We start from the raw sequence: 26,903 nt of genomic DNA on the forward strand, positions 1-26,903 counted from the left end.
CCATACTCTGGTATATAAACACATACAATCCACAATCCTCCACTCTGCTCCGACGAAAGGGCCAACGCTCGAAACGTCAACTTTTCCAAATTCGCTTCGCGGTTTATTTACCTTTATCAACTTCCAGTTGGATAATCAACCAAGAGTTTCACGCCGACACAGCACAACAGTTTCGTTAGAAACTAATATTTTCGTTCATTTTGGCTTGCACCAATTTCCCTACACCCTGTCGTTACCTGTCGTCGGGTCTACGTCGATGCACAAGCCTAAACATTAGGGCAGCTTTAATAAAAATGTCTTGTTTCTGGCCGGCATGGTCGGCTATAATCTTATCTAAACATGTCATTCATTCCACTTTACTAATTAACACTTGCTTACAACAATCATAGTTAGTTCTTTTAAAAAAGTTAGGCTTCTTAGTTACAAAATTTTTAGTTTTTCTTTAGCAACGACTTACAACCTCGCAGTAATAAAGTTTATATTATCGCTTGTCCAGTTTCCATCATTGTTTTTTGACTCAACATCGTAAAGCTTTTAAACGTAGCGAATTTACTCATAAGTAGAATTTTATCAGAGAAATCGAACGAAAAGAAGCAATGGGTATGAAACAGAAAGCATTTGCAGATCAAGCCAGGACGATAGAAAAGAAGAGAAACGTAGAAAATGATAACTACTCCGAAGAACATCTTGCAAACTTAAAAGAGTCAAAGATATGATAATGCGCTAACTTATATACTGTAAAGGACCACTGACTAAGGAGGAGACGAAGAATATTTTTAAGCTTATACAACAAACATATTAGTACAACAAAGAGGAACATTTCCGCGAACGGTTGGTTTAAGGTATAGATATTTGAAGGCACTAGCTGTCTAGTGACTGTCAACTAAAATTCTAATGACTGAAAAACACTGATACCTGTAATAAGCCGACTAATTATTTTTTGTATAATAATTTCTCGGAGTGTTGTTATTCTCGTGTACATGTCATTCGCATTTATTTCAAAACCCAACCCCAATTTTCGTTATATTTCAAAAGAAACATCGCCATTCTTTTTTTCTCTTATCAGTGAAGTTTATTTAAAGTGAAGGCATGAAATCGTTTTTTTTACTGTTTTAAAATTATGTTCTTGTTCTCAAAAGTTCTTGAAATACAACTACTGTCTACTTACATAAAAAAAATCCTCGAGCCCAAAGCCTTTGTGATTTCTGTATTCAAGCTCAGATAAGCAGACTTATTTTGGAAAAAGTGTACCATGGTCTTAACGAACAAAGACTTTCCAGAAATCACCAGAAGACACTTCACGGTGATCGTTACCATTGTAATAGTAGTCATCGCATTCCCATCTTGAGCCACCTGGAGTCAGCAGCCAGTGATATAAACCTGCTACAAAGGCAGCGTGATCATACAACCTATCTTTCAAACTATTTGGCTGGTAGCTCCATTTACCAATATTATCCACATTATTATTTCTTCCCCACTTGCTACACACTCCAGCTAAAAGAGAGTTGTCATTTTCCATTCTAACAAACGAGCCACAGGCGTCGGGTTGGACATCCGTCTGACCGCTGAAGTACTGGACTACAGCTTCACCAGTGCTGTTAGCGACCGTGGTCACGTGGAACGTACGTCCCTGTTGTTTACTGCAGTGGAATCTCAGTTGAGTGAAATTTAAGTGGGTTCTCAGCTCAGTCATGGCGCTTTTTGCCAAGAACATCTTGTTGGTATGGTAGCTGCTTATTCCCCTGTACGATGTTTCTACTGAGAACTGTGGTTGGGAGGATGAGTGGTCAATCACAACGTTGGAGACAAGAAGCCAGCCTCCTGAAATCAGGTAAACTTCAGTGGTCATATGATCAAACAAAGGCCGCAAAAACGGGTTTTAATACTTATTCTAGTCGCGTCAAAAGGGAAGATCATTACGCAAAAAGCAAAGTAATGAATGAACATAAAACTTGAAAATAAAACCTCTTTAGATAAAATTGGTAATAGTGTGAGTATTTTCTATAACGACCAGTGTTTCAAACATCTGAAAGTGTGCTGTTCTCTTTTCAACGCTTAAATAATGGTTTTTGTTTTTATAATTATCATTTTTATCACTATAACCACAACGTACCTGCGTCGGTTGTCATGTCACAGAAGACCTTGAGAGAAGTTCTACTCTTCTCTGGGTCGATCCAGTACTCCCCGTCTCCTCTGGAGCCTCCTGAGTCCCGGATATGTTTACAGGAATGACCGGGGTGACTGGAATACCAACCAACTGTTTGAAATAGAAACAGGCTTTGATTAGCTAGGGAAGCTAGCCAGGCTTTGATTAACTTGCGTCTTCGCCGTAGCAAAATATATGGAAAAAGGACCCCGATATAACGAAACCTCGTTATAGCGAATATATTTTGCCAGTCTCTCTGCTCTTCGTTATATCGAGGTTCCACTGCTTTACCATCTCTTGGGTAAACTACCTACTTTTTCCAAGAAATAATTTATATTGATTGTTACCAATAATAAAATACGTTCATTTTATAAGCTCTATTTCTGAATAGATCTCAAATACTCCAAAAAATGCAAGCTCTCATGAAAAATAATTATCAAATAAACATATTGTATAGTTACCAGTGCAATTTTTGCCATCTCCATAAAATCCGTCTTTGCACGTGCAGTTATAGGATCCCCGGGTGTTGTTACACACAGCATTAACATCACAGCTGTGTGTTCCATTGACACACTCGTCTAAATCTAAAACAACAAAAGGAATTTGATTGGAATAAGTTCCTTTGAAATGGTCTGGCTACAAAATATTTATCTTAAAGCGCATCTCACTTTTTACCGTTCCGTAGTCAATGTTTGGGCGGAAACAATTAAGCTAATCAGGGGTACGCTACTTCAACTGAATCAAGTAACAAAAACAATTTCTTCAATTTTTATACTTACCTGTGCAGTTTACTCCATCTCCATAGAATCCATCTTTGCACGTGCAGTTATAGGATCCCCGGTTGTTGTTACACACAGCATTAACATCACAGCTGTGTGTTCCATTGGCACACTCGTCTATATCTAAAACAACAACAAAAGGAATTTTATTGAATAAGTTTAATTTGAAATGGCTTGGCTACAAAATATGTTACAGATAGTTACCAGTGCAGTTTACTCCATCACCATAAAATCCATCTTTGCACGTGCAGTTATAGGATCCCAAGCTATTGTTACACACAGCATTAACATCACAGCTGTGCCAGGAATCTGAGTAGAGAAAAGAAAAGGAAAGAATCCGTCGCTTTAGCAGAATCCATATTATTTAAATTACACTTCATAATTAATTCTCTTTTTTTTTACCAGGGGCGTGATTTAGAAAGTAGACTATTGGATGTCGCATTTTTCCTCGGGCTATATCTCAAGAAATAATCTGACATTAGTTTCTTGTTTTTTATCATCGCACACTTTGCACCACGATTTCTGTGCGAAATGATTATGAATCTGAGGTTTATCTCTGGACTAAAATTTAATAATAGATTTGTCGGAAAGAGTGAGTAAATACGAATCGTATCAGAGCGGCAGATTAACCGACTACGCATCTTTTCTAAACAAAGCAATAAACATTAAATAACTAGTTATGGACAAGGTTTATGTGATATGTAAACTATCACCCAATCCGAGCGCGCAACTCGACAAGATAATCCTTGTTGCTGGGCAGATTATCTTTTTGCCATGACCAATTTCCCTGCGTATGTTCTTAGCCAATGAGATGAATAACAATGGTAGCAGTCTTTTAAAAAACCTTTTTCACACTTAAAAAAAACAATGGCTTTAATTGCCAACATACAGTAGAGAATGTCATTTCATTTTTATGTTTCAAGCGTATAGTAGTTCATATATAAAGTAGCTGGCTCGTGTATAGCATGAAGAGTGTTGTAAGTGTTCTGCAAGCAAATAAATAGGTCAAACATGGAATCCATATTAATTCCTACCTCGACCTTTGTCTTTCACTTCATTTATTTGCTCCGCAGTCAAAGCGACGTCATAAATCTGCATGGCGGTAACTCGTCCCTCAAAGTACCGGTCATCGCCGTCTTTTACTCCCATTCTGACGTTATCTTGAGTAGCAAGGATCATGCCGGCTCCAATATTCTGCTGCACCACTTGTTCTCCATCCAGCCATAAACTTGCAATACCAGTGTTGTTGTCATAGGACGCACCAACATAATGCCATTGGTTAAGCTTTAGGGGCTGACTGGTATTCAATCCTGGTGTTGATTGGAAATTTCTTGTCATAACTCGAGCAAACAGCTTTCCTGGTGACACTATCCACATATGAACACCCCAGTTAGAGCCACTTGTTACATAATTAAAGATAGGTCCGTCTGTATCCTGAGGGTACATCCAACATAACATTGTGATGGAGTGTTGTGCGTCTAACCTCCCATTGTTCGGGAACTCGATGTAACTGTCGGCTTTTCCTGAGAATTGGTACGAGCCACCGGGCTTACCATCGGGGCCAGCTGCTAGGCTGACGCCAACCGGAGTACCCTGGAGTTGTCGATTGTTGATTTCCTGTGTTTTATGCTTGCTGTTCAAAGGATAGAGTGCGATGGGATCTGGAACACTGATGGCTAAAAGATGGAACACACAAAAAAAACTTAAAGAGAACTAGCATGAGCTGCGCACTCGCCCCCGACGCTTAAACTGAAAAAAAAAAACCACTAGGCCAAGAATTGTTGAATCGCGAAAAACAAAATGGCGTCCCAAAGCGGGGAAAACGGCCATGGTGGAAAGAGAAACAGCTCCGTTCGGGAAACGATTTCTTCGGCCGATCGCAAATGTCCGAAGGAGTAGTTAAAGCTGCGTAAAAGAATTTATTAATCAAATACGAATCTTGGTTAGAAGCTGAATACTCGGCGGATAACAGCTATTCAAGCGACAGTAATTTCGCAGTACATCTCCTTTAGGTGTTTTCTTCTTTGGAAATTTAATTTTCTTGACTTAATTATTCCAATTGTAAGTAATGGCGGCAAAACGTGACCTTCCGTGACCGAGGGCTACAAACTCGCACATGCTCATTGATGGAACAGAGAGAAAAAAGCACAATAAAATGAAGTTTCACACTCGTTATAGTTACCGGTGCAGTTTTCCCCAAATCCAGGTTTGCACCTGTGGAAGTTGGTAGAACACTCGTCTATGTCTAAACAATAAAATAAGGAATGATTCTTGTCAGGACTTTTCCCGAACTAACACAACCGATAATAGAAAAGTTAATTTGTAATTAATCGAAAATATATTCATAATTTAGCACAGCGCAACACTCTGTTTTGCTTCTGTTTTGTATTGACACCTTGGTTTGGTCTACTTTTTGCAAAATCTGAGCATTTTACTAGACTTTATATAAGAACAATTTTTTAGAGGAATAGCAAAGTTATATAGTTACCAGTGCAATTTTTGCCATTTCCAACAAATCCGTCTTTGCACGTACAGTTATAGGATCCCCGGGTGTTGTTACACACAGCATTAACATCACAGATGTGTGTTCCATTGGCACACTCGTCTATATCTGAAACAACAAAAGGAATTTAATTGGAACAAGGTTTCTTTGGAGTCGTCTGGCTCAGTTATAAAAGTTTATATTCATCCTATAGCGCATCTCGCTTGTTATCTGTCTGTAGTCTATGTTTGGCGGGAATTGTTAGATAAAATGTGTTTAGTAGAAAGTTACTTCAACTGAGACAAGTGACAACATTAACTGCACTAACTTTTTTTTCGTTATCTTCATTAGCAATCACTTCTAAAGATGTATGTTGTAGCGTGAGCCGGAAACGTTCAGTTCTTAAAACCAAAGTTTTTCCGGTATGCGTTGTCTTGTCATGTCTGTCGCCGCAGTGTGTTTTTATTTTCATTAATTTAGCATAATTACCGGTGCACTTTTTTCCATCTCCGTGGAATCCATTTTTGCACTTGCATTCATAAGATCCCGGGGTATTCACACACACAGCATTAACGTCACAGCTGTGGGTCTTCCCAGTGCACTCGTTGACATCTAACACGGCAAAAATTTCAAAAGTTAAAATATGCCCAGTGAGTAACCTTACTTTATAAAATTTTAACCATATACACTCAATTTTGATTTTATTTTATGAACGAAATAGAAAATAATAATAATCTTCATTCTTCTCAAGATAAAATTACTTATTTTAAGTTACATAAAATACATGAAAATATACCACTTACAGGTATTAATATCTACCTAATGCAAACAGGAGAGAAGGTTTGGGGAATCGGGGAATTAGATAGTTTTTATGTAACTCTCGCCTTCGGGTTTGGTTCAAAAACTTATTTTCCTAAACTCTCTTTCTTTTTGCACCAGGCCTTGTGAACAAGCGCCCGCGCCATTTTTTGTGGCTCAAGAGAATAGCTCTATATTAAACCTGAATTGTAAAAGAAAAATGACAACAAAACAATATCATTAAAAGCATGAACAGAAGGAAAACAACAACAAGCACTATAACGACATCAACATCTAATTCGACAAGGACAACTTCGTTAACAGCAGCAAAACTGCAGCATCATCAACAACCACACTAAAGCCTACTAAGTTGTGTAAGTCAATGTCACCTACCGTTTTCACAATGATCGCCCGTAAATCTGATAGTACACAAACATTGATAATCTTTGTCAGTAAAACCAGCCTGGCAGGTCGCTTCGTTTTTGCAAGGTTTCTTCGCACAAGCATTCTCGAAAGTAAAGAAAATAAAAATACCCGTGAATATCCATCCATACGATAGCAGCCTCAGAACATGTACATGTGTCTACAAAATGTTCAGTTAAAGATTTTGTGGAGTTTGAGCTTTAAAGCCTTAACCACACGGAATTACAAGTACAAGGAAGCTGAAAAGGTCTATTTAAATGTGCCGAGTCGTGGCTTGACTGATATTTTATGCTGGCAAATTGCAAGCAGAATTGGCTATTTTCGCCCGTTTCCGGGAGCGAGCACTATGGGATTGGAACAGGAGAAACAGAATTTCAGAGCAGAATTCCAGCAGCAAAAAAATGGAATTTGATTATTTTAAACCAGACAAAAAGAATAAGAAAACGTCTCTTAATAATTGTCATAAATTCGAAATAATAATTTTGATAAATAAGCACGCGAAATCAAAAGAGAATCCAGTTCGAAAGCTTCCAAGGGCAACAAAAAAACGCCATAATCATTATAGTTAGGAAAGTCCATACAGAGTTGTCCCAGATTTGTGATTTGAGTTGATTTACAGTTCGTAAATCCACCCAAAATCAAAAATCCGCAAGTAAAAATTGAAAGTGTTCCACTATAATAGTTACAATCCTTATTCCTTAAGCTTTCAATGTTTACCTCAGCTCCGCGATACACAAAGTGACGGTTTTTCCCGAGGTCGCCTGCGTGTTCGTTATCGTGTTCATAAGTAGCGTTATTCAGATCACACTTGTGTCCTCCATTTGCCTCTTCCTTCTTTTTATAATTATAACTGACACAGTTTGGTTCCAGGTAGCATTGCCATTCGCAAATATCCTCATTGCTGACGCGAATGGTTCGTATCACGTGATTCTTCAGCCAGAAGCCATGGATGTGAGCACTGGTGAATCTTAAATTACGACATTGACCTGGAGAAGCGGAAGATTTTAACAGTACGTTAGTGTCATAGCGGCTTCCACACAGCTATCAGTGTTTCATATCAAAGTTAAGAAGAAGAAAAAGATGACCGTTGGAGTCAAACCCTTTTTCTAGACTTCGACAATCTTGATTTTAACTTAGGCTTTTTCATGTTTGCAACGAATTAAATGTGAGTAGTTCACGCTATGGGTAGCGACGACCCGACGATTTACATCTTGTATGTTTTGAAACATTCCTTAAGTGATTAAATAAAAGGATAACACTGGGTGCCAGTACACAGTGAGTTGGACCGTCGTCGTAAATTGATCGTTATCCATGCAAAGGCTCGCGTTTTCTTAGTTTTTATATATCTTTTATTTTACATGCTTGCATTATAAATGGCTTTGTTAAAATCGTGTAGGATGAAAGTTTTGAACGAATTAATTTTTACGATTGGGCGATTTTTTGTGTTTGGTTGGATCAAGTTTTTTCGATTTGAGATTACTTCAATTTCCTATGGGCAACTTTTTTTGCGGGAGTAAAAACCGCAAAGTGAAAACTGCAAAAATAAACTGAAATTTGTAGACCCGGGGACAGTTATAGCTCCTGTATAATTTTAAGTCCAAAACCTGCAAAGCGGATATCGCTTAAAACGGCGGTATTGAGGTATATACCTCGAGTAGATGACACAGATGGAAAGAAAAAAAAGTTAAACACAAATTAAAATATTCTGGTCGGACGGTTTGAGTTGACCAAGAGTATTGCCTGTTAACAAGACTAGAATGCGTTAAACAATTACCGACCTCAACTTTCTGCCGAATGTGGACAAACAATAAAAATAAAACAGCTGCTTCAGTTATGTTAATTTATTACAAGCTTTCTCTCTGTGGTGCATTTGTCATCTATCTAACTTCGCGCAAACCGTTTTTAAAAACCAAAGAAGATAGACAATGACCAGTATTGGAGACAAATTGAGATTGCTTCCACAGGGTGGCTCTTCGTCTTCCAATAATATCTAAAATTATTGCAACGAGTTTAATTATTTACAATAAAATTATAAACTATAAAAAGCTAAAATGTATCATAACATAACACGAATAACAAAAACACAACTTATCATAAAAATAAATCAAATTGATAAAAAAGAAACATCTCATTTCAAGCGTTTAAAACTCGTGTGATAGTACTGGATAAAAATAATGAAACATAAATATAAATTAATAACATTTAGCGAAGGTGGGATTTTGCCTTGTGAAATAATGTATTTTTAACAGCCTTGATAAATGCAGAACGCAGAAGTGTTTCTAATGTTCTTTGGGAAACATTAAAACTGGTTGCGGCCATATGCTGGAAGGCATCCGCTTCTCTTGGAAATGTTAATTTGAGTGCTTGGGATGACGTTTTTCACATTTTCATTCATAGTTTTTAATATAACTTGATGTTGCTTATTTTCCGTTATATCGTCCTTTCTTAAGCAATTGTTTCTGGTTGATAACCCTAACTTGTTTGAAATTAAATTAAATTTGACATTTTCCAAATATATTATTTCAATTTGAAGCGCGCAAACTTCAAGTAGATTACCAAAACAAGCGCTTTAGATAACAAATAATGTTTACAATTTTTGCTAACAAGGATGAGTGGTGAATTCAGTTAGTTTGTCTTGACAAAACGAGACAGGCTGCACGACAGTTAGCTAACAAATTTGCATGGACAGTGCTAAAACCACCAGCAAAGTGTAGTTAAGTTAAAACTTCCTCTTGACGGTGCATGTTAATGTGCTCAGTCCTGTTCTACATAAGCTGTTAAGCTGACGGTAAATTTTACAAATTTTACCACAGTTTGCCGAGCAAAACTCTGTGAAAAAGAAAAGTTTCAAGAAAATAATTCTAACTAAAATGTTGTTGCTTTAATTCAGTTTTAAGTAGGAATATTCGCAAACATTGATTAATTTTTCATGTAGAGTTATTTGCAAATGGTCAAGGAGTAGGTGTTGCAAATGACAGTTATCGGCTCGGCGAAAATTGTTTTACCGATCCCCTTAATATTTGGGAAAAATGATGTGGTTAATTAACGATCGCTAAACTTTTATCACGCCATAAACCTTTCTTTTTAGAAAACCTTCAAAAAATAGTGGCGTTTTAGTGTTCATTAAAAGCGCATTTACTTTTGATTACTGCTTACCAAGCTCAAAATTATATTTTCGTTTCATCAGAAAAAAAGAACATATTCCAAGCTAGACGTCACATTTTAAAAAACCGTAGATTTTCATGTAGCGGGGTAATTTCGTCTGTTTTAAGTCCATAATTGTTGCAAAATGGCTCATTAGGATAATTTATCGCATACGTGCTGACTATCCCGTTTTCTTTCTGCACATCAGAAAATTTTAGTGAAATCTTAAAAAAAAAGCAGGTGAAACGCACATCATGTGAGTCAAAAATGCGTAATTAACCATTGTGATGTCCAAAAACAAAATTGAAAGACTATAAAGAATTATATTAATAACGACACTAAACAATACTATACATTGGCAAAAATAATCAGCTAATAAAAAGAGGAACCGCAAAAATATTTTCAAACAATGACAGACTAAAGGGAACCTCACCTTGTGCCTGTGGGATCAGAGAAGCCAACAAGACGAAAACAAAGCACAAAAATACAGAAAGCATCTTAACGATGGCCTTACGAAAACTTCACAAAAATTGACCGGTGAACAGTCACATTCCAGCGAGAAGCTTGGGTGGGTGGTTATTCAATGGTGTGAATCATGAACTGAGCTGCAACATCCAAAGTCAATTGTGGCTTATTCTGTATTCAGACATGCCAGCTCCTCAGGTAAATCACCATTTTGCCTCCACTACACATCCGGACACACAAGACATTGATTAAATTGGGTGCGTTGGCCAGCCAAGCCATCGTCCCGTTTATTCCATCTCAACATATAATACAAGGTATGAATAAATGACAAATACTAAGTGCACCAAAGCCGGACACGAAAACCCCTAAAAACCAGCAAGTGGAGAAAACGGGGAACGTGTGGCCCCGACCAAGGCAGTGGCGCAACCCTTGGGGGTTTAGGGTATTATTATCTAACTACTGTAAACAAATACTTTTCCAAATATACGATCTTACAGTGATACAATTCTGATAGCAAACCTAAATATTTAAACAAGACGAAGCGTCATTCGAAATATATGATCTTACAGTGATACAATTATAATAGCAGAACTAAATATTTAAACAAAACGAAGCGTAATCCTGCATCCACTGATGACATAGGAAAAACAAGTATAACCAAACATTGACCAAAACGTGACGAAGGCTGACCGTAGAATGTCTCACCTTTCTAACGGCCACCTATTTAAACTCAAATCCCACTATACACTGCGCACCTCAAACCCGCACCCAGCCCTCTGATCCGTGCCGGCAAAATAGTAATTTATGCTAATTTAAGATCATCACAAATTACATTTTTAGTTACTGGTGGTTGCTACAACTAAAGAGTCCCCCTGCATTGTGGTTGGTGGATAAATATTTTTGCAACGTAATCAATCCTTTATTTTGACAGGCAATTGTCAATACTATAAGATGTTGCTGTGTTAACTTAGTTTGCCATAACTTCATGTTAAAACCCATTTTGGGACATTTTCACAAAACGCTTCAAGCTTGTCATCATTCTTCAACATGCCGACATCACAGAAGAAAAATAATTTTATGACATTCACTGCAAGGAAGTTTATAGCTTATCGTCCTCGTCAACGTTGTTCACACCGCCGCACTAGGAGCCCTACTAGGAGCGCGCAGTTTACCGGCTCGTAATTTTACACTGCTCTTTATAGCGCCTTCTTACATGCACATTTACATCACTTGTTTTGGGTTAATAAACCTAACTTGTTTAAAATTAAATTAAATTGGACCTTTTCCAAATATATGATTTCAATTTGAAGCACGCAAACTTCAAGTAGATTACCAAAAACAAGCGCTTTAGACAAGACGAGATAACAAAAAGTGTTTACAATTTTTGCTAACGAGGATAAGTCGTGAATTTAGTTAGTTTGTCTTGACAAAACGAGACAGGCTGCACGACAGATAGCTTGCAAATTTGCATGGACAGTGCTAAAACCACCTGTTTATAATAAGCTAATTGTCAGTTAAAACTTCCTCTTGACGGTGCATTTTTATGTGCTTATTAGTATTAGAGTCCAATTTTCCTAAACTGTCGAGCTAACGGTATAAAGACTTTTACAAGTTTTACCACAGTTTGTTTAGTCAAACCTTACGAAAAAGAAAAGTTATACAGAAAATAGCACTAAAATGGTTTTGATTCTATTCAGTTAAAAGAAGAAAAATATTCGCGAACATTGATTATTTTTTCATGTTGCGCAAGTTGTAGAGTTATTTGCAAACAGTCAAGGAGTAGGTTTTGGCAGTTATCAGCTCGGCGAAAAATGATTTACCGATCCCCTTAATATTTGGAAAAATATGATCTGGTTAATTAACGGTCACTAACTTTAATCACGCCATGAACCTTCCTTTTTAGAAAAGCGTAGATTTTCATGTTGTGGAGAATTTTTTTCGTTACGTGTGTTTTAAGTCCAAGTTTGTTGCAAAATGGCTCATTAGGATAATTTATCGCATACGTTCTGGCTCTTCCGTTTTCTTTCCGCACATTTCCGAAAATTTTAGTGAATTCTTAAAAAAGCAGGTGAAACGCTCATCGTGTGAGTCAAAAATGCATAATTTACCATTGTGATGTCCAAAAACAAAATTGAAAGACTATAGAGAATTATATTAACAACGGCACTAACAAATACAATACATTTACACAAATAATGGGATAATAAAAAGAGGAACTGCAAAAATATTCTCAAACACAGACTGAAGAGACCTTACCTTGTGTCTCCGGGATCAGAGAAGCCAACAAGCCAAAAACAAAGCAGAAAAATACAGAAAGCATCTTAACGATGGCCTTACGAAAACTTCACAAAATTTGACTGATGATTAGTCACATTCCAGCGAGAGGCTTCGGTGGGTGGTTTAATGGTGTGGACCATGAACTAACTGCAACAACCAAAGTCAATTTTGGCTTATTCTGTATTCAGACACGACAGCTCCTTAGGTAAATCACCTTTTAGTTACTGGTGGTTGCTACAACATAAGAGTTCCCCTGCATTGTGGTTGGTGGATAAATATTTTTGCATCGTAATCAATCCTTCTTTTGTGACAGGCAATTGTCTCTACTATAAGATGTTGCTGTGTTTACGTAGTTTGCCATGGCTTTATGTTAAAACACATTTTGGGACATTTTCACAAAACGCTTCAAGCTTGTCATCATTCTTCAACATGCCGACATCACAGAAGAAAAATAATTTTATGACATTCACTGCAAGGAAGTTTATAGCTTATCGTCCTCGTCAACGTTGTTCACACCGCCGCACTAGGAGCCCTACTAGGGGCGCGCAGTTTACTGGCTCGTAATTTTACACTGCTCTTTATAGCGCCTTCTTACATGCATATCTACATCACTTGTTTTGGGTTAATAAACCTAACTTGTTTAAAATTAAATTAAATTGGACCTTTTCCAAATATATGATTTTAATTTGAAGCACGCAAACTTCAAGTAGATTACCAAAAACAAGCGCTTTAGACAGGACGAGATAAAAAAAAAAGTGTTTACAATTTTTGCTAACGAGGATAAGTCGTGAATTTAGTTAGTTTGTTTTGACAAAACGAGACAGGCCGCACGAAAGATAGCTTGCAAGTTTGCATGGACAGTGCTAAAACCACCTGTTTATAATAAGCTAATTATAAGTTAAATTAAGTTAAAACTTCCTCTCGACGGTGCATTTTAATGTGCTTATTAGTATTAGAGTCCAATTTTCCTTAACTGGCGAGCTAACGGTATAAAAACTTTTACAAGTTTTACCACAGTTTGTTTAGTCAAACCTTACGAAAAAGAAAAGTTATACAGAAAATAGCACTAAAATGTTTTTAAGAAGAAAAATATTCGCGAACATTGATTAATTTTTCGTGTTGCGCAAATTGTAGTGTTTTTTTTGCAAATAGTTAAGGAGTAAGTGTTGGCAGATGTCAGCTCGGCGAAAATTGTTTTACCGATCCCCTTAATATTTGGAAAAAAATGATCTGGTTACTTTAATCACGCCATGAACCTTCCTTTTTAGGAAACCTTCAAAAAATTGTTACTGTTTACCAAGCTCAAAATTTTAATTTCGTTTCATCAGAAAAAAAGAACATATTCCAAGCTAGACGTCACATTTTAAAATATCGTAGATTTTCATGTTGTGGAGAATATTTTTCGTTCCGTGTGTTTTAAGCCCATAATTGTTGCAAAATGGCTCATTAGGATAATTTATCGCATACGTGCTGGCTCTTCCGTTTTCTTTCTGCACATCAGAAAATTTAAGTGAAATCTTTAAAAAAGCAGGTGAAACGCACATCATGTGAGTAATTCACCATTGTGATGTCCAAAAACAAAATTGAAAGACTACAGAGAATTATATAAATACATTGGCAAAAATAATCGGATAATAAAAAAGAGGTACCGCAAAAATATTCTCAAACACTGAATGAATGAAGGGAACCTTACCTTGCACCTCCGGGATCAGAGAAGCCAACAAGCCAAAAACAAAGCAGAAAAATACAGAAAGCATCTTAACGATGGCCTTACGAAAACTTCACAAAATTTGACCGGTGATCACATTCCAGCAAGAAGCTTTGGTGGGTGGTTCAATGGTGTGGACCATGAACTAACTACAACATCCAAAGTCAATTTTGGCTTATTCTGTATTCAGACATGCCAGCTCCTTAGGTTAATCACCTTTTAGTTACTGGTGGTTGCTACAACTAAAGAGTTCCCCTGCATTGTGGTTGGTGGATTATTTTTTTTGCATCGTAATCAATCCTTTATTTTGACAGCAATTCACCAATTGTCTCTACTCTAAGATGTTGCTATGTTTACGTAGTTTGCCATAGCTTCATGTTAAAACACATTTTGGGTCATTTTCACAAAACGCTTCAAACTTGTCATCATTCTTAGACATGCCGACATCACGGAAGAAAAATAATTTTATGACATTCACTGCAAGGAAGTTTATAGCTTATCGTCCTCGTCAACGTTGTTCACACCACCGCACTAGGAGCCCTACTAGGGGCGCGCAGTTTACTGGCTCGTAATTTTACACTGCTCTTTATAGCGCCTTCTTACATGCATGCACATTCACTGCACGGACGTTTATAGCTTACCGTCAATCTCGAGCCCAGAGTCCCCATACATGACGTTCCTACCGGACTCTGGGAAACTGGAATTGATCATATCAATTCCAGGTCGATTTCAGGTCAGAAACTTGGTCTTCCGGTTTTTATTGCGCATGCTCTTAGGTCTAAGCGGAAGTAAATTTCCCAGAACGGAAGTAAATCGAGAAAGCTAAACTATTTCTAACACACTATTGACGGAATTGGTATTTATTGAAGTAACAAATAAAAGTAACAATAATATTCTGCAAGAAAGAAGAATATTGAGTTAACTACAGAGCGTCTGGCGCTTTGATTTTGATTTTTTGAGCATTCTGTTATATTTGTTTGAAATGAAAGCCTTCCAGGATTCCGTCTGCGAAGACTACGTGCGTGTGTCCGTAGTTGTTTTGCAGAGAACGGCTCAGAAATTTACATGATGCACAACGTACGAGGAAGCTATTGTTCTGTTCGTTATAATGTTTGTTGGCGGTATTCGCATATTCAGTTTTTTGCGTCTCTCTCATATTTAAAAGGCTTCTCCCTGACAGTGCATCTTTAATGCAATTTTGCTATAAAAACGGCTTTCCAGAATAGATTTATTATTTATGTAGCGCCATTTCACGAGTTCTAAGGTGTTTTATAAAGAAAATTTGAAATTAAGTTGATACTCCAAACAACTGGCCATCGATAGCAAAAAATGTTTCTTCAGGGGTTTCCGGTTTGGTTAACTTACTGGGATGACTTTTAGACTTCCTGGTGGATTTCTATTGTTCTGTGAATGACCAATAGAAAACAAGAAATACATTTCAGTTTCCCCGAGTGAACTTACCGTCCTCGTCAACGTTGAAAACACCACCGCAGGTCAAACGCACTAAGGGCGCGCAGTTTACTGGCTCGTAATTTTACACTCTCTTCTCTTCAAACTGTTACGACTTTCTCTTACAGAAAACCGGAAGTGGCGTTAGATTTTTACGTTTGACCGTTGTAAGGAGTATTGCTCCCCCTCATTGGGATGTAAGTTTACCAAAGGCGATTGCATTTGTAACAACGTAAGAAGGTTAAGTATAAATGGGCAAAAACGATACAAAAAAGTAAAACCAATACTTCATTATATGAATACTTCATATTCTCTTGGTAAAACAAAATCACATGCATTTTCTTATGAAAACGTTTGGTATATTTACGTGGATGTACACTGGCGGGGGCACAAGCCCCAACCGGCGCTTAACTACAGAGCACTTGTTTATTTCTAGTCGGCTATAATGGTATCTACATGTCAGTGCTTCCACCTCGCTATTTTACACTTGCTTACAATCATAGTCGTTTATAGAATTTATTTCTTTATTTAGAAGGAAAAGCTATTTGTCAACTAATTATTATTATTATTATAATTATTTTTTGCGACTACAAACCTTATAGAGTAATAAAGTTTAATACTATCACTTGTCTTATACTGTTTTTAAAACTGTTGCCAAACAGTGTTCATCGCTGTTTTTGACTATTTACTGAGATGACTGATGCTAGTCTCCGGCCACAAAGACATCAATAAAGGATATTAACACAAAAAGACATCTTACCATCTTTTAAACGTAGTGAAACTACTTGGCAAGTAAAATTTATTACAGCAATCACAAAATTAAACAGAAAGCAAATGCAAATAGATAGAACACGTAGAAAACAAAACATTTTGGTGGAGTTTCCTCTACTGAAAATATTTGATGGCGCTGGTTGTCCAGTCACTGGCAACTGAAATACTGATGACTGTAAAACACTGATACCTGTGATTATGATCACCTGTAAAATAATTTAATGGGGTGTTGTTATTCTCATGCCATTCGTATTTATTTCAAAAACCCATCTTCAAATTTCGTTTTTTTTAGAGAAACTTTGCCATTCTGTTTTTCTCTAAAGCTTTACTGATTTTCGTTTCCAATTAGGAAGATTAAGAAGCTCCGCGATCAAAGCGATAAAAGCTAGCACAAAAAAAAAATAGAAGCAGAGTTGAAAACAAATGAAGAGAAGATCCTCAAAGTTATGAACGCAACTTAAGCAGTTGCGAAAAGAAAGCCTGAAAAAATCAGGCTTGCCGGGACTCGAACCCTGACCTCTGCGATACCGGTGCAGCGCTCTAACTAATTGAGCTAACAAGCCAACTGGGAGCTGTACCTTAAATTGGTTCGTAATATACCCGAGAAAGAAGAAGATGACATAATGAATATATGAAATCACATACTTGAACTGCGGATAAAGAACAAATGAAGAGAAGATCCTCGCAGGTATATATGAACCCAACTTAAGCAGCTGCGTTCATAACTGCGAGGATCTTCTCTTTATTTATTCTTTATCCGCAGTTCAAATATATGATTTCATATATTCTTAATTTCAGAGTTTAAAACATCATGATGATAATTTATTACAGAGAAATCGTTTTACTCTTCAAAAATTGTGTTTATGTAAAAATCTTTGGAAGAGCGAGCGGAGAACGAGGGGTTGATAAGGTCTATTGAAGGGCTCGTGAAGTGTACCATTGTCTTAACGAACAAAGACTTTCCAGAAATCACCAGAAGACACTCCAACTTTAAAGTCGTCGCATTCCCATCTTGAGCCACCTTGCAATGCACCATATAACAACCAGTGATGTTTGCCAGGGACCCAAGCAGCGTGATCGTACAACCTATCTTCATTTTCCTGGTGACCCCATTTGCCAACTTTATACACACCATTTTCTCTTCCCCATTCGTTGCATACTCGAGCTAATTTAGAGTTGTCATTTTCCATTCTAACAAACGAACCACAGGCGTCGGGTTGGACATCCGTCTGACCGCTGAAGTACTGGACTACAGCTTCACCAGTGTTGTTAGCGACCGTGGTCACGTGGAACGTACGTCCCTGTTGCTTACTGCAGTGGAATCTCAGTTGAGTGAAAGGCAAGTGTGTTCTTAGATCATTCATGGCGCCTCTCGTCAGAAACGTCTTGTTGTTGTGATAGTTGCTGATTCCATGGTATGACGTCTCAACTGACAACTGTTGGGATGATGTGTTGTCAATCACAAGATTAGAGATAAGAAGCCAGCCTCCTGAAATCAGGTAAACTTCAATGGTCATATGATCAAACAAAGCCAGCCGGAGACGATAAGGAACTTTTATCATGACAAGAACGAACATCAATACGCAAAAAGCAAAATAAGTCAGCAATAAAAAAATGTAAAACTTGAAAATAAATCCTATTTTGTTAAAAATAGTATTGGCGTGAGTAGTTTCTATAACGGCCAGTATTTCAAACAGCTAAAAGTCTGCTAGGCCTCAACTATCATTTTTATCACTACCCACAACGTACCTGCGTCAGTTGTCATGTCACAGAAGACCGTGAGTGGAGTTTTACTCTTTTCTGGGTCGATCCAGTACTCCCCGTCTCCTCTGGAGCCTCCTGAGTCCCGGATGTGTTTACAGGAATGACCCGGATGACCAGAATACCAACCAACTGTTTAAAAAAGAAACAGGCTTTGATTATCTAGGAAATGGCAAATAGGCCATTTTTGAGAACATTAGAATTTCAGGTTTATTGTGTTTGCAGTTTCATCCTGTCAGAAATCTTAGCTTCCTTTTCTTTATTCGTCAACTCCCTTGAGTTCCGTAGCTTTTTGGGAAAGTTTAACCCCTTTGTGTGGTTATTTATTTCTCTTGTAGGCCGGTCAAGATCCTGTCTTGACGTTATATCTAGAGGTGTAAATTGACGATTTTGGTCTCTTATTAGGGTGTTCAGGACCAAACGCCAATGTTTTTACCCATAAATGCGTTTTTTACATGTTTGAGAGTTGCACGCGAAGAAATAAAAATGGCGCCGTCATATTGTCGAGACGGTTTAAAATCAGTTTAAATCAATCTTGTATGAAATATTTAGAATACTTTGTAGACTAAAGCATTTACAGAATAACATCGTTAATTAAATGACCATACCTCGTATTTGTGTATCAGTTTAAGAATAGTTTCTTTTAGGGGTTATGGTATCTTTTAGGAGTCACGCCCAGATTGGTCTCTTTTAGGGCTTTAATTCAAGTTTTCCAACGAACATCGCTGCCCCTTTTAACTACCGCGGGTCAAAAGTTCTTTTGCCAGTTCGAAGCAGTTGAGCTGACCAACCACTTAATATCCAGGTGTTTGAAGTACCGGACTCTGTTATATTAAGAGAATATCATACTCTTTTGTTGTAAAAAGTGTTAATTAAAAATTCTTGTAGAAATGAAAAGCATCCTTCATTACCTTGTGTACAACCATACAGCTCCACTCTCATTGATATGTTGCCATTCCAAGCCACTGGTACAAAACGAATGTACCGTGCTGTGATTGGTGGGTTTAGATAATGATAAACAACAGTATTCTGGTCTGTGTTGCCATCAAACTCCTAAATGAGAATAAAGACAATTTATATCCATTTCAAGTCTTGTTCCCCTTAATAGCCCCTGGCCGTTATTACTCCAATCAGGGATGGCACAGGGGAATGCCTGCTTGGACGGGAAGGCCTTCCCCTCCTTCTCCTCCCTCTTCTCCATTTTAGTGAATAGTTTCAATTGTACTTCTTATAGTCAATGCAAATCAACTGAGTGCAATTGCAGTAATTCTATCCTATTTTACTGACACTGCTAGTTTCCACCGAGAAACACTGTAGAAGACCTAATGGCTGCCTCGAACTGAAGCCCATTACTCTTGAATTTATTTAACTTGTTTTACAGTAATTTATCATGGCCTATGTCGAACATAACAAATGCTTCTACCTTGATGTAATGAATCCAGTTTGCCGCCTTTTATAAAATGCATAGCAACCATTCGTCATGCCATCTTTCGACATAAAATGTAATACGTAAACACAGCCTATTTTTTGCTATCGTAATCAAAGTTTTGCGATGACGATGGAGGAAATATCAAGACGTCAATTTGTGAAAGGTAAATCGAGTTTTCTGTAAGTCTACGCCTTGGTAACAAAGCGGCCCGATTCTACAGAAGTCTCGGACAAGAGCCTGTCGAGTTAGTTAAAAATTGTTTGAGTTATTACGTAAGTGGAAGCCGTGCAAGGTCAACCGCACTCTCCTTCAGCATTTGCATAATTAGAGGTCAGAAGAATAAGTTTCTTTTTGTCATTTCTTTCGCCACCAGTTCAACTCGATTTTTGTCGCTCTCTTGGGTCCAGTCTTTTTGGGGGAGGAGTGCGGGCTCATTTCCTGAACAGCGGCTGGCAATCGAGCCTGATAAATTGCACAGCAGCACGGCAGTTAGTAATCAGATTTTCCTCTTGATATTTCGATCTCCTCTCTCTAGACGTTTTTGAGGCCCTGCCTGGGTTAATTCCGACAAGCGACACGGTCCAGAAAGTAGCGACAGCGCATACCATAAAATCGCGACAAGCGACAACCCTTTTGGAAAAACTTTAATTCCGATAAGGGTAAGCAATTCTCCTTCAATTTTACTACCGACAGCGACACGAAGTTTGATAAAACAGCGACACGGCGCATTTTTAAATTTAGATATGCCACACGAAAACACGAAATGTTCCCCTCGCCCCGGCAGGGCCTCGTTTTTGGCTTTTCATGAAGTAGTACCGGGCGAAACAAGAAATTTGGTAACTGGTTCACCAGCGTAACAATCGAAAACCTTCTTTCTCGTGATGCCAACGAATTTGTTAATCTCATCTAGAACCACAAAATATACACTTTTCCGTCGGCAAATTAACTTTACCTTGGGTTCGTTTTTTCTTGGTTCCTTGTAGTACTGGAAGCTTTCTGTATCGTTCCTGTATTGCAGTTTGTACTTTGTCACCCACTGGTTAAAGGAATACGCATGTCTTCCTTGTGTTGCTACACGTGTCACTACAGCATACCGACTGCCAAGATCAACCTGCAGCCACTGATCGAGATTATTTCTGCGAGCTAACCAAGCACCCGCTTTAAATATAACTTTAAAGTTTAGTCTTCCCTGTATAGCGGCATGATTGGCGTCAAATTCCGAAGATGCAGTTATCTGTCCGTCAGTGATTGAATGACTTTCCATGCCGAGAGCATCTTGACATTGACCGGCTTTTTCTAGGAAGACAAATAACAATGCGTTTTAAGTACACTAGTCAGACTAGTCAGCCACTAGTAATGGTTTAGTTTTCTTTTCTGTTTTAGTCACGTGAGCTGCCAGATAATATGGCTGTTCCTGAAAAATGCTAAAATGGGAAAATAATTCCTTCGTAAACATTGAACGGTTCACTACAAGAAGCCCTATTTTAGAAAACAGTTGATCAAATTTTATCACTGACAGTTGTAAAAAAGGCACAATGCTGTTTGTTTGTTTATTTGTTTGTTTGTTGTTTACACTTTGGTGGTTGATTGGGGATCGAGAATGCCAGACCCAAGTTGTACGGGATTTAAAGGGACAGTGTCGGATTTTAGCCAAACTTAGGCATAGGAAATGACCATCATCTTAGGCATAGGAAATACCATCAAATTCGTTTAAATATATAAAATAACCTCTTTAAACAGCGAAGGAATATTTAAATAACACACCAAATGCAAAAGAAGGTACGGATGGCCAAAAGTGTCGAAGATTGAAACGGATTGCGATATGGCTTTTTGAAATATGGTCCGGCGGAACAGTTTTTAAAGTTAATCTTGTCTGTTTGTAACTTTAAATTATAACGCCCGGGAGACGCATTTGGCTGCAATAAAGCTATGGTTTTGTCACTTAGAATCAAAGAATTAATTCCTTTGCAAACAATTAGTTTCATAGCGAAAATTTGACAAAATTTAACGACATAAAATTAACTTTGTCGTAACACACAGTCCCTTTAACATCGCTACCACTTACAATGGTCGCAACATTTTGATGTTGCAACTTAAAAGGTGCAAAATGCCGTAAATTGAAGTCATTACCTTGCATACATCCATAGAGCTCAACTCTCATTGATATGTGCTTGTGACAGACCACTGGTACAAAACGAATGTAACGCGCTGTGATTGGTGGGTTTAGATCATGATCAACAACAGTATCCTGGTCTTTGTTTCCAACAAATTCCTAAATAAAGTAAGGCGACAAATTGTTTTCAATCGAAACTTCTTAATCTCCTTCTATTCTATTCTCCTGGCATACAAATGATAACAGTGTGACCAAGTCCAACTTAAAACTTACACTACATGAAACTGAAGAGTTCTTTTTGACAGTTAATGGAAATGTAAATTACACTGCACATAAGTACACTTGTCGGTAAATTTAATATCAACTTTACCTTGTCTTCTTGACCAGGTTCCTTGTAATAATTGAAGCTTGTTGTATTGTTACCGTACTGTAGTTTGTACGTTTTTACCCACTGGTCATGATCATTCCTTCCTTGTGTTGCTACACGTGTCACCATGTACTGACCAATCAGATCAACCTGCAGCCACGGATTAGCATCATTTGTGCGAGCTGACCAAGCACCCGCTTTAAATTTAACTTTAAAGTGTAGTCTGCCCTGTATAGCGGCATGATTGGCGTTCCGTTCCGAAGAGGCAGTTATCTGCCCGTCAGTGATTGCACCGCTTGCCATGCCGAAAGGGCCTTGACATTCTAATTAAAATCAAAAACAAATGCAATATTAGCAATGAAATCAAAGATGAAAACTAAAGCCTGATTTCACTAGCGCCGCAAGCACAAGCGCGATCACGCAAACGGACAAATTTTCACCCTTGTGCTTGTGCTTGCTGCAAGCACAAGAACAAGCATCCAAATGCAATGCGCTTGTGCCTTTGCTTGAGTCGAAGCCTTTTTTACGGAGTTATCCTTGCGCTTGTGCTTGCGTCGCTAGTGAAAACCAGGCTTAATAATCGAAAGTTCCCGTTTGTTGTTGTTGTTGTTGTTTTGGGTTCTTTGCAAAAGTATGTCAATGATAAAGCGTCACATGTTTACATTTTCATCGCAAATGGATACTTTATCATCTGTTTTGACCTTTTGTGCACACATAAACAACAAATGATAACTAGTCAACGTCGATTCAACTCCACCGCGTCAGAGAAATATATCCTTGTGTTTTAAAGAAAACGCGTGGCCGAAGAAGTTTTTTGTCGAAACGTATATCACGCACTTGTATTCAATTGATCGTCTTCTTAAATATGTACCCAAATTCTTTTCAGCACTGAGTTGTCAGTGTTATGACCATTCATTTCGTTGTGGAAAAAATATTACAAGTAGTCATGATCATTTCATAAGCTGTATTGAAGGGCTGAATTGTCGTTCACGGCACAATTTGCTATACATGCAGCTGAATAAAGAAAATTAGAACGAAGAAAAAGCAATTCTGGCAAGTCAACAAGTTTTCTGAGGGCCCTGTTATATGAACAAATGACTAGGCCGCTGTTATATCGAAACATCTCGTTTATGGAGACATATAAGAATAACCACACCTTCTAATGTACCCATATCAATTACACGCTAGCTGAAAAGTGTTGAATGATTCAATTTAAATGACAGAGCATCCTTCATTACCTTGCTTACAACCAAACAGCTCCACTCTCATTGATATGTGGCCATGCCAAGCCACTGGTACAAAGCGAATGTATCGTGCTGTGATTGGTGGGTTAAGATAATGATAAACAATAGTATCTCGGTCCCCGTTTCCAGCAAAAACCTACAAAAGTGAGATGGCAAATTTCACCCATGTTAACGAACTTATATTGCGCAAGTATCAATCAAGGGTTTTCACTTGCGCATTACAATATTTATAAAAATTAAATTACTAAATGACCCTAAAATTAATAAAAATACTAAAATACATGATAAGTGTAAATTACAATTAATGAAAAATAAAAATTAGCTTAAAAACTCCTTCTATTGCTAATGCCTTATAATGAACTCAGCTAGTTCATTAGCTGGAAATTAAGATTTCGGGCGGTAGCTGGCATGGATTAATTGTTAAAAAATTCTTCAATAATAAAATATATCCATCGTTAGTTAAAAGTTATTAGCTCCTAACAGGGGACAATGAAAAATGGAATATTCAATAACGGTGAAATGAATGCCACATAAAGACTACTTTTTTGCCGGATTCTTTTGTTTTTGATGGAAAAGTTGCGACAATTTGTCGAGTTTCCGCATACCGTAGAATTCCGGTTATAAGCCCTGGGCTTATACAACTTCATAAAGGGTTTTGGGTGGGCTTATAAACGGAGGGGCTTATAACCGGGAGGGCTTATAAGCGGAATGAAAAAAACGTTTCAAAACGAGCCACGGGAGTGTTGATCGAAATACGTTTTTAAGTTAAAAACGCGCAAAAAAGCAACATTTAGCCCTGTTCAGTACTGTCATCCGGTAGAGGGGGGCTTATAATCGGATATATTTTTTTGTTTCCAAGTAGATGGGCCTATAACCCGCGGGGGGGCTTATAACCGGAATTCTACGGTATTTGCCTTTTCGCGGATTACGACATTTTCATGGTCTATTGCATAGCCGTAGAAGTTGGATCCAAACGCCCAGAATGTTTTTGTGTGCGTGAAAATGGAGAAAAACAATCAATTTAGTGGTCTATTATCACCAAGGGTCCAAAATCATTCAGTTAAATCCATGCAGAGATATTGCAGCGCCCTACACTAGAATTGTCCAGTTTTACCTGCGTCGTCTATGAAGCGTACCTTATTATAGGAATATAACGAGGCCTTTTAACAACGCGAACAAAATTTACGCGTAATAAAATTAACGCGAATTTAGGAAAAGTTCTGGTCAAATGCTTATAGTAAAAAAGTTAACATACATAAAATTACCGCGAATTTTTGAAATTCGCGTTTATAATAAAGCCTTGACAAGCTGCTGGGGTTTGTTAATTCTGGCAAGCAGTTTTATTTCTTCAAGGTAAATCTGCTTATCCAGAGCTTGGAATTTCTTGCTCCATTTGAACTTTCATCTTTATTAACTTCGCTCTCTCGGAGGCGGACATGGAACTGCCAAGCCCACGCTTCCTAAAGATAATGACAAACAAAATGTAATAAAGATTTTTCTTGTTTTATTCTATTTTACAATACCGGTATGTTGTTTTTAAGAGCTACAACCTTGTGACGTAATAGGATCCAAAGTAGCCTGCATTACAGGTTGTTGTTAGCCGGCGTCAGGCGGGAAATTTAAAATAAAATAAAGGCTTTATCTTTTTCGTATCAGCTTTTCCTTGAGACTTAGTATAGATGCTTTTCTTACTTGTTCCCAAAAATATATTCTAGTATAAGCGAAATTTGTGGCTATAAGTAAACAGACGTTTGTTTCAACAATACAGCTTTCCAAAAAACGGAAAAAGAAATTGTTTCTTAGTACAATCAAATACATCCTGTTTAATAACTGATTACTACTAAAAAGGTTGCAGAAAAAGATTATTAATTAAATGTTGTTACTCCATAATGCCTTACGAGATCATAATCTTTGGCTCTTCTTGGATTAGTTTTACAAAAAATCAATGAAATAACGTATTGAAACAAATGAAAAAATTAACACACCTTTTAAGTTCCTTTTTCTCCTTTCTCTTTTCTTTGTAAAAACTCCAAGCAGTTCCCATTTTCAGTAATTAAGCAAGAAATTTTCTCTCTTTGCAAAAACACGTATGAAGCGAACGAATTCGTTTTGCGACTGAAGTGTTTCCTTTATGTCATAACAAAGGAAGAAAAACGCGCGCGCATAAAGTAGCCAATGAGATTCGTTCTAGTTTTCCATAATCGAAGCGCGCGCGCGCACGTTAAAAACAAAACCTTGTCAAGCAATGAAGTGGGAACCGCCTCTTCAAAACGCCTTTATTAATAACATGTATCGTTAATTTCCTATAATAAGGTAAATGCTAAGGGACTTCGCTACACAGTGAGGTACGTTCAAGTATGCAGGCATACATAAATCAAATGTAATCTGTAAACTTGTGCAATACTGTTGCTATATCAATTTCTATTCATTTCTATTTATTTTCTCGATTAAACGCCGGGTACCGAATAAACGCCGGGTCTCCAAGGCGGAGTTGAAAATAGGCCCCTAAGGTATTTATTTAAGGTATGATAAGTTGTATCTATATCAGCCAGATACATTTTTGTCAAAAACAACGAATAAAAACCGTTTCTAAATGAAAACCAGGCTCGAAAAACTGCGGGAGTCAAATAAACGCCGGGTCCACCAGGTCAAGTTTGTAATAAACGCAGGGGACGTCTAATCGAGAAAATACGGTAGGTAAATAATTGTTTTGGTGAATTAAGCCACTTTTTTACCTTGTCTGTACTTTGTCCTTGTTCCCTGTAATACTGGAAGTTGTTTCCATCGTCACCGTACTGTAGCTTGTACGTTTTTACCCACTGGTAATGATCACGATTCCTTCCTTGTGTTGCTACACGTGTTACTATGTACTGACCAATCAGATCAATCTGCAGCCATTGATTGGTATCATTTGTGTGAGCTGACCAAGCTCCTCGTTTATCTCCAGTTTGTTTAAAGTTTAGTCTTCCCTGTATAGCGGCATGATCATCATCCCATTCCGAAGACGCAGTAATTTGTTCGTCAGAGATCACACCGTTTTCCATACCGAGAGCGGCGCCGTGACATCCTAAAGGTTGTAAAAGACCGGAGAAAATGTAATCTTAATAGAAAAAACGTATCTCTCCTATGTAACTCAAGCACAGTTTTTGCAATCGTTTTTTATCTTTGGTCTGCTCGTTCCTATTGCAAAAAACTGTCAAAATGTCAAATCATGACGTCATATTTGATGACGTCACAAAAACCGTATTATACAAAAAATATGTCATTTGAAAATCATGCTTTCCTTTTTGTATGTAGCCTGCGTAGCTGGCGGTATTTTGGGGTTATAAAGCGCGTACAAGCAAGCGGCGAAGCCGCGACAACGAGCGGCGCAGCCGCGAGTGGCTTGGGGAGAAGGTGTTGACACCTTCTCCCCAAGCCACTCGCGGCTGCGCCGCTCGTTGTCGCGGCTTCGCCGTTTGCTTGTACGCGCTTTATAACCCCAAAATACCGCCAGCTACGCAGGCTATTTTGTATGTTATACTGGAATCATGGCATAGTAGATGCT

The 26,903-nt window shown here is 37.8% G+C and overlaps 2 protein-coding genes across 2 annotated transcripts in view; both read right to left on the reverse strand.

Annotated features, from left to right (window-relative positions):
* LOC144633175 (uncharacterized) overlaps positions 1-26,903 on the reverse strand; it is a 109,249-nt gene that overhangs the window by 44,665 nt on the left and 37,681 nt on the right. Inside the window, exons 8-11 of the mRNA XM_078491980.1 lie at positions 19,115-19,256; positions 5,414-5,536; positions 5,108-5,170; positions 3,960-4,601 (exon numbers count right to left, since the gene is read on the reverse strand). Of these exons, the coding sequence (XP_078348106.1) occupies positions 3,960-4,601; positions 5,108-5,170; positions 5,414-5,536; positions 19,115-19,256 (970 nt within the window). The remainder of the gene's footprint in view (positions 1-3,959; positions 4,602-5,107; positions 5,171-5,413; positions 5,537-19,114; positions 19,257-26,903) is intronic.
* LOC144633209 (uncharacterized) lies at positions 1,240-25,476 on the reverse strand. Its single transcript, XM_078492026.1, has 5 exons — positions 25,342-25,476; positions 24,612-24,816; positions 23,351-23,492; positions 2,114-2,257; positions 1,240-1,821 (listed from the first exon to the last, which is right to left on the reverse strand). The coding sequence occupies exons 3-5, from the start codon at positions 23,379-23,381 to the stop codon at positions 1,259-1,261; spliced, it is 738 nt and encodes a 245-aa protein (XP_078348152.1). The 5' UTR covers positions 23,382-23,492; positions 24,612-24,816; positions 25,342-25,476; the 3' UTR covers positions 1,240-1,258.

The sequence above is a fragment of the Oculina patagonica genome, chromosome 12, assembly GCF_052425735.1.
Source record: "Oculina patagonica isolate OP01 chromosome 12, crgOcupat, whole genome shotgun sequence".
Taxonomy (NCBI): Eukaryota; Metazoa; Cnidaria; class Anthozoa; order Scleractinia; family Oculinidae; genus Oculina; species Oculina patagonica.

Bases quoted from the DNA above. Each gene is read 5' to 3' on its own strand.
- LOC144633209 (XM_078492026.1), bottom strand. From the start codon at position 23,381: ATGAGAGTGGAGCTGTTTGGTTGTAAGCAAG. The intron at 2,258-23,350 runs GTAATGAAGGAT...TATTTCAAACAG, and splicing joins GCTGTTTGGTTGTAAGCAAG to TTGGTTGGTATTCCAGTCAC. The intron at 1,822-2,113 runs GTACGTTGTGGT...ACCTGATTTCAG, and splicing joins TGACATGACAACCGACGCAG to GAGGCTGGCTTCTTGTCTCC.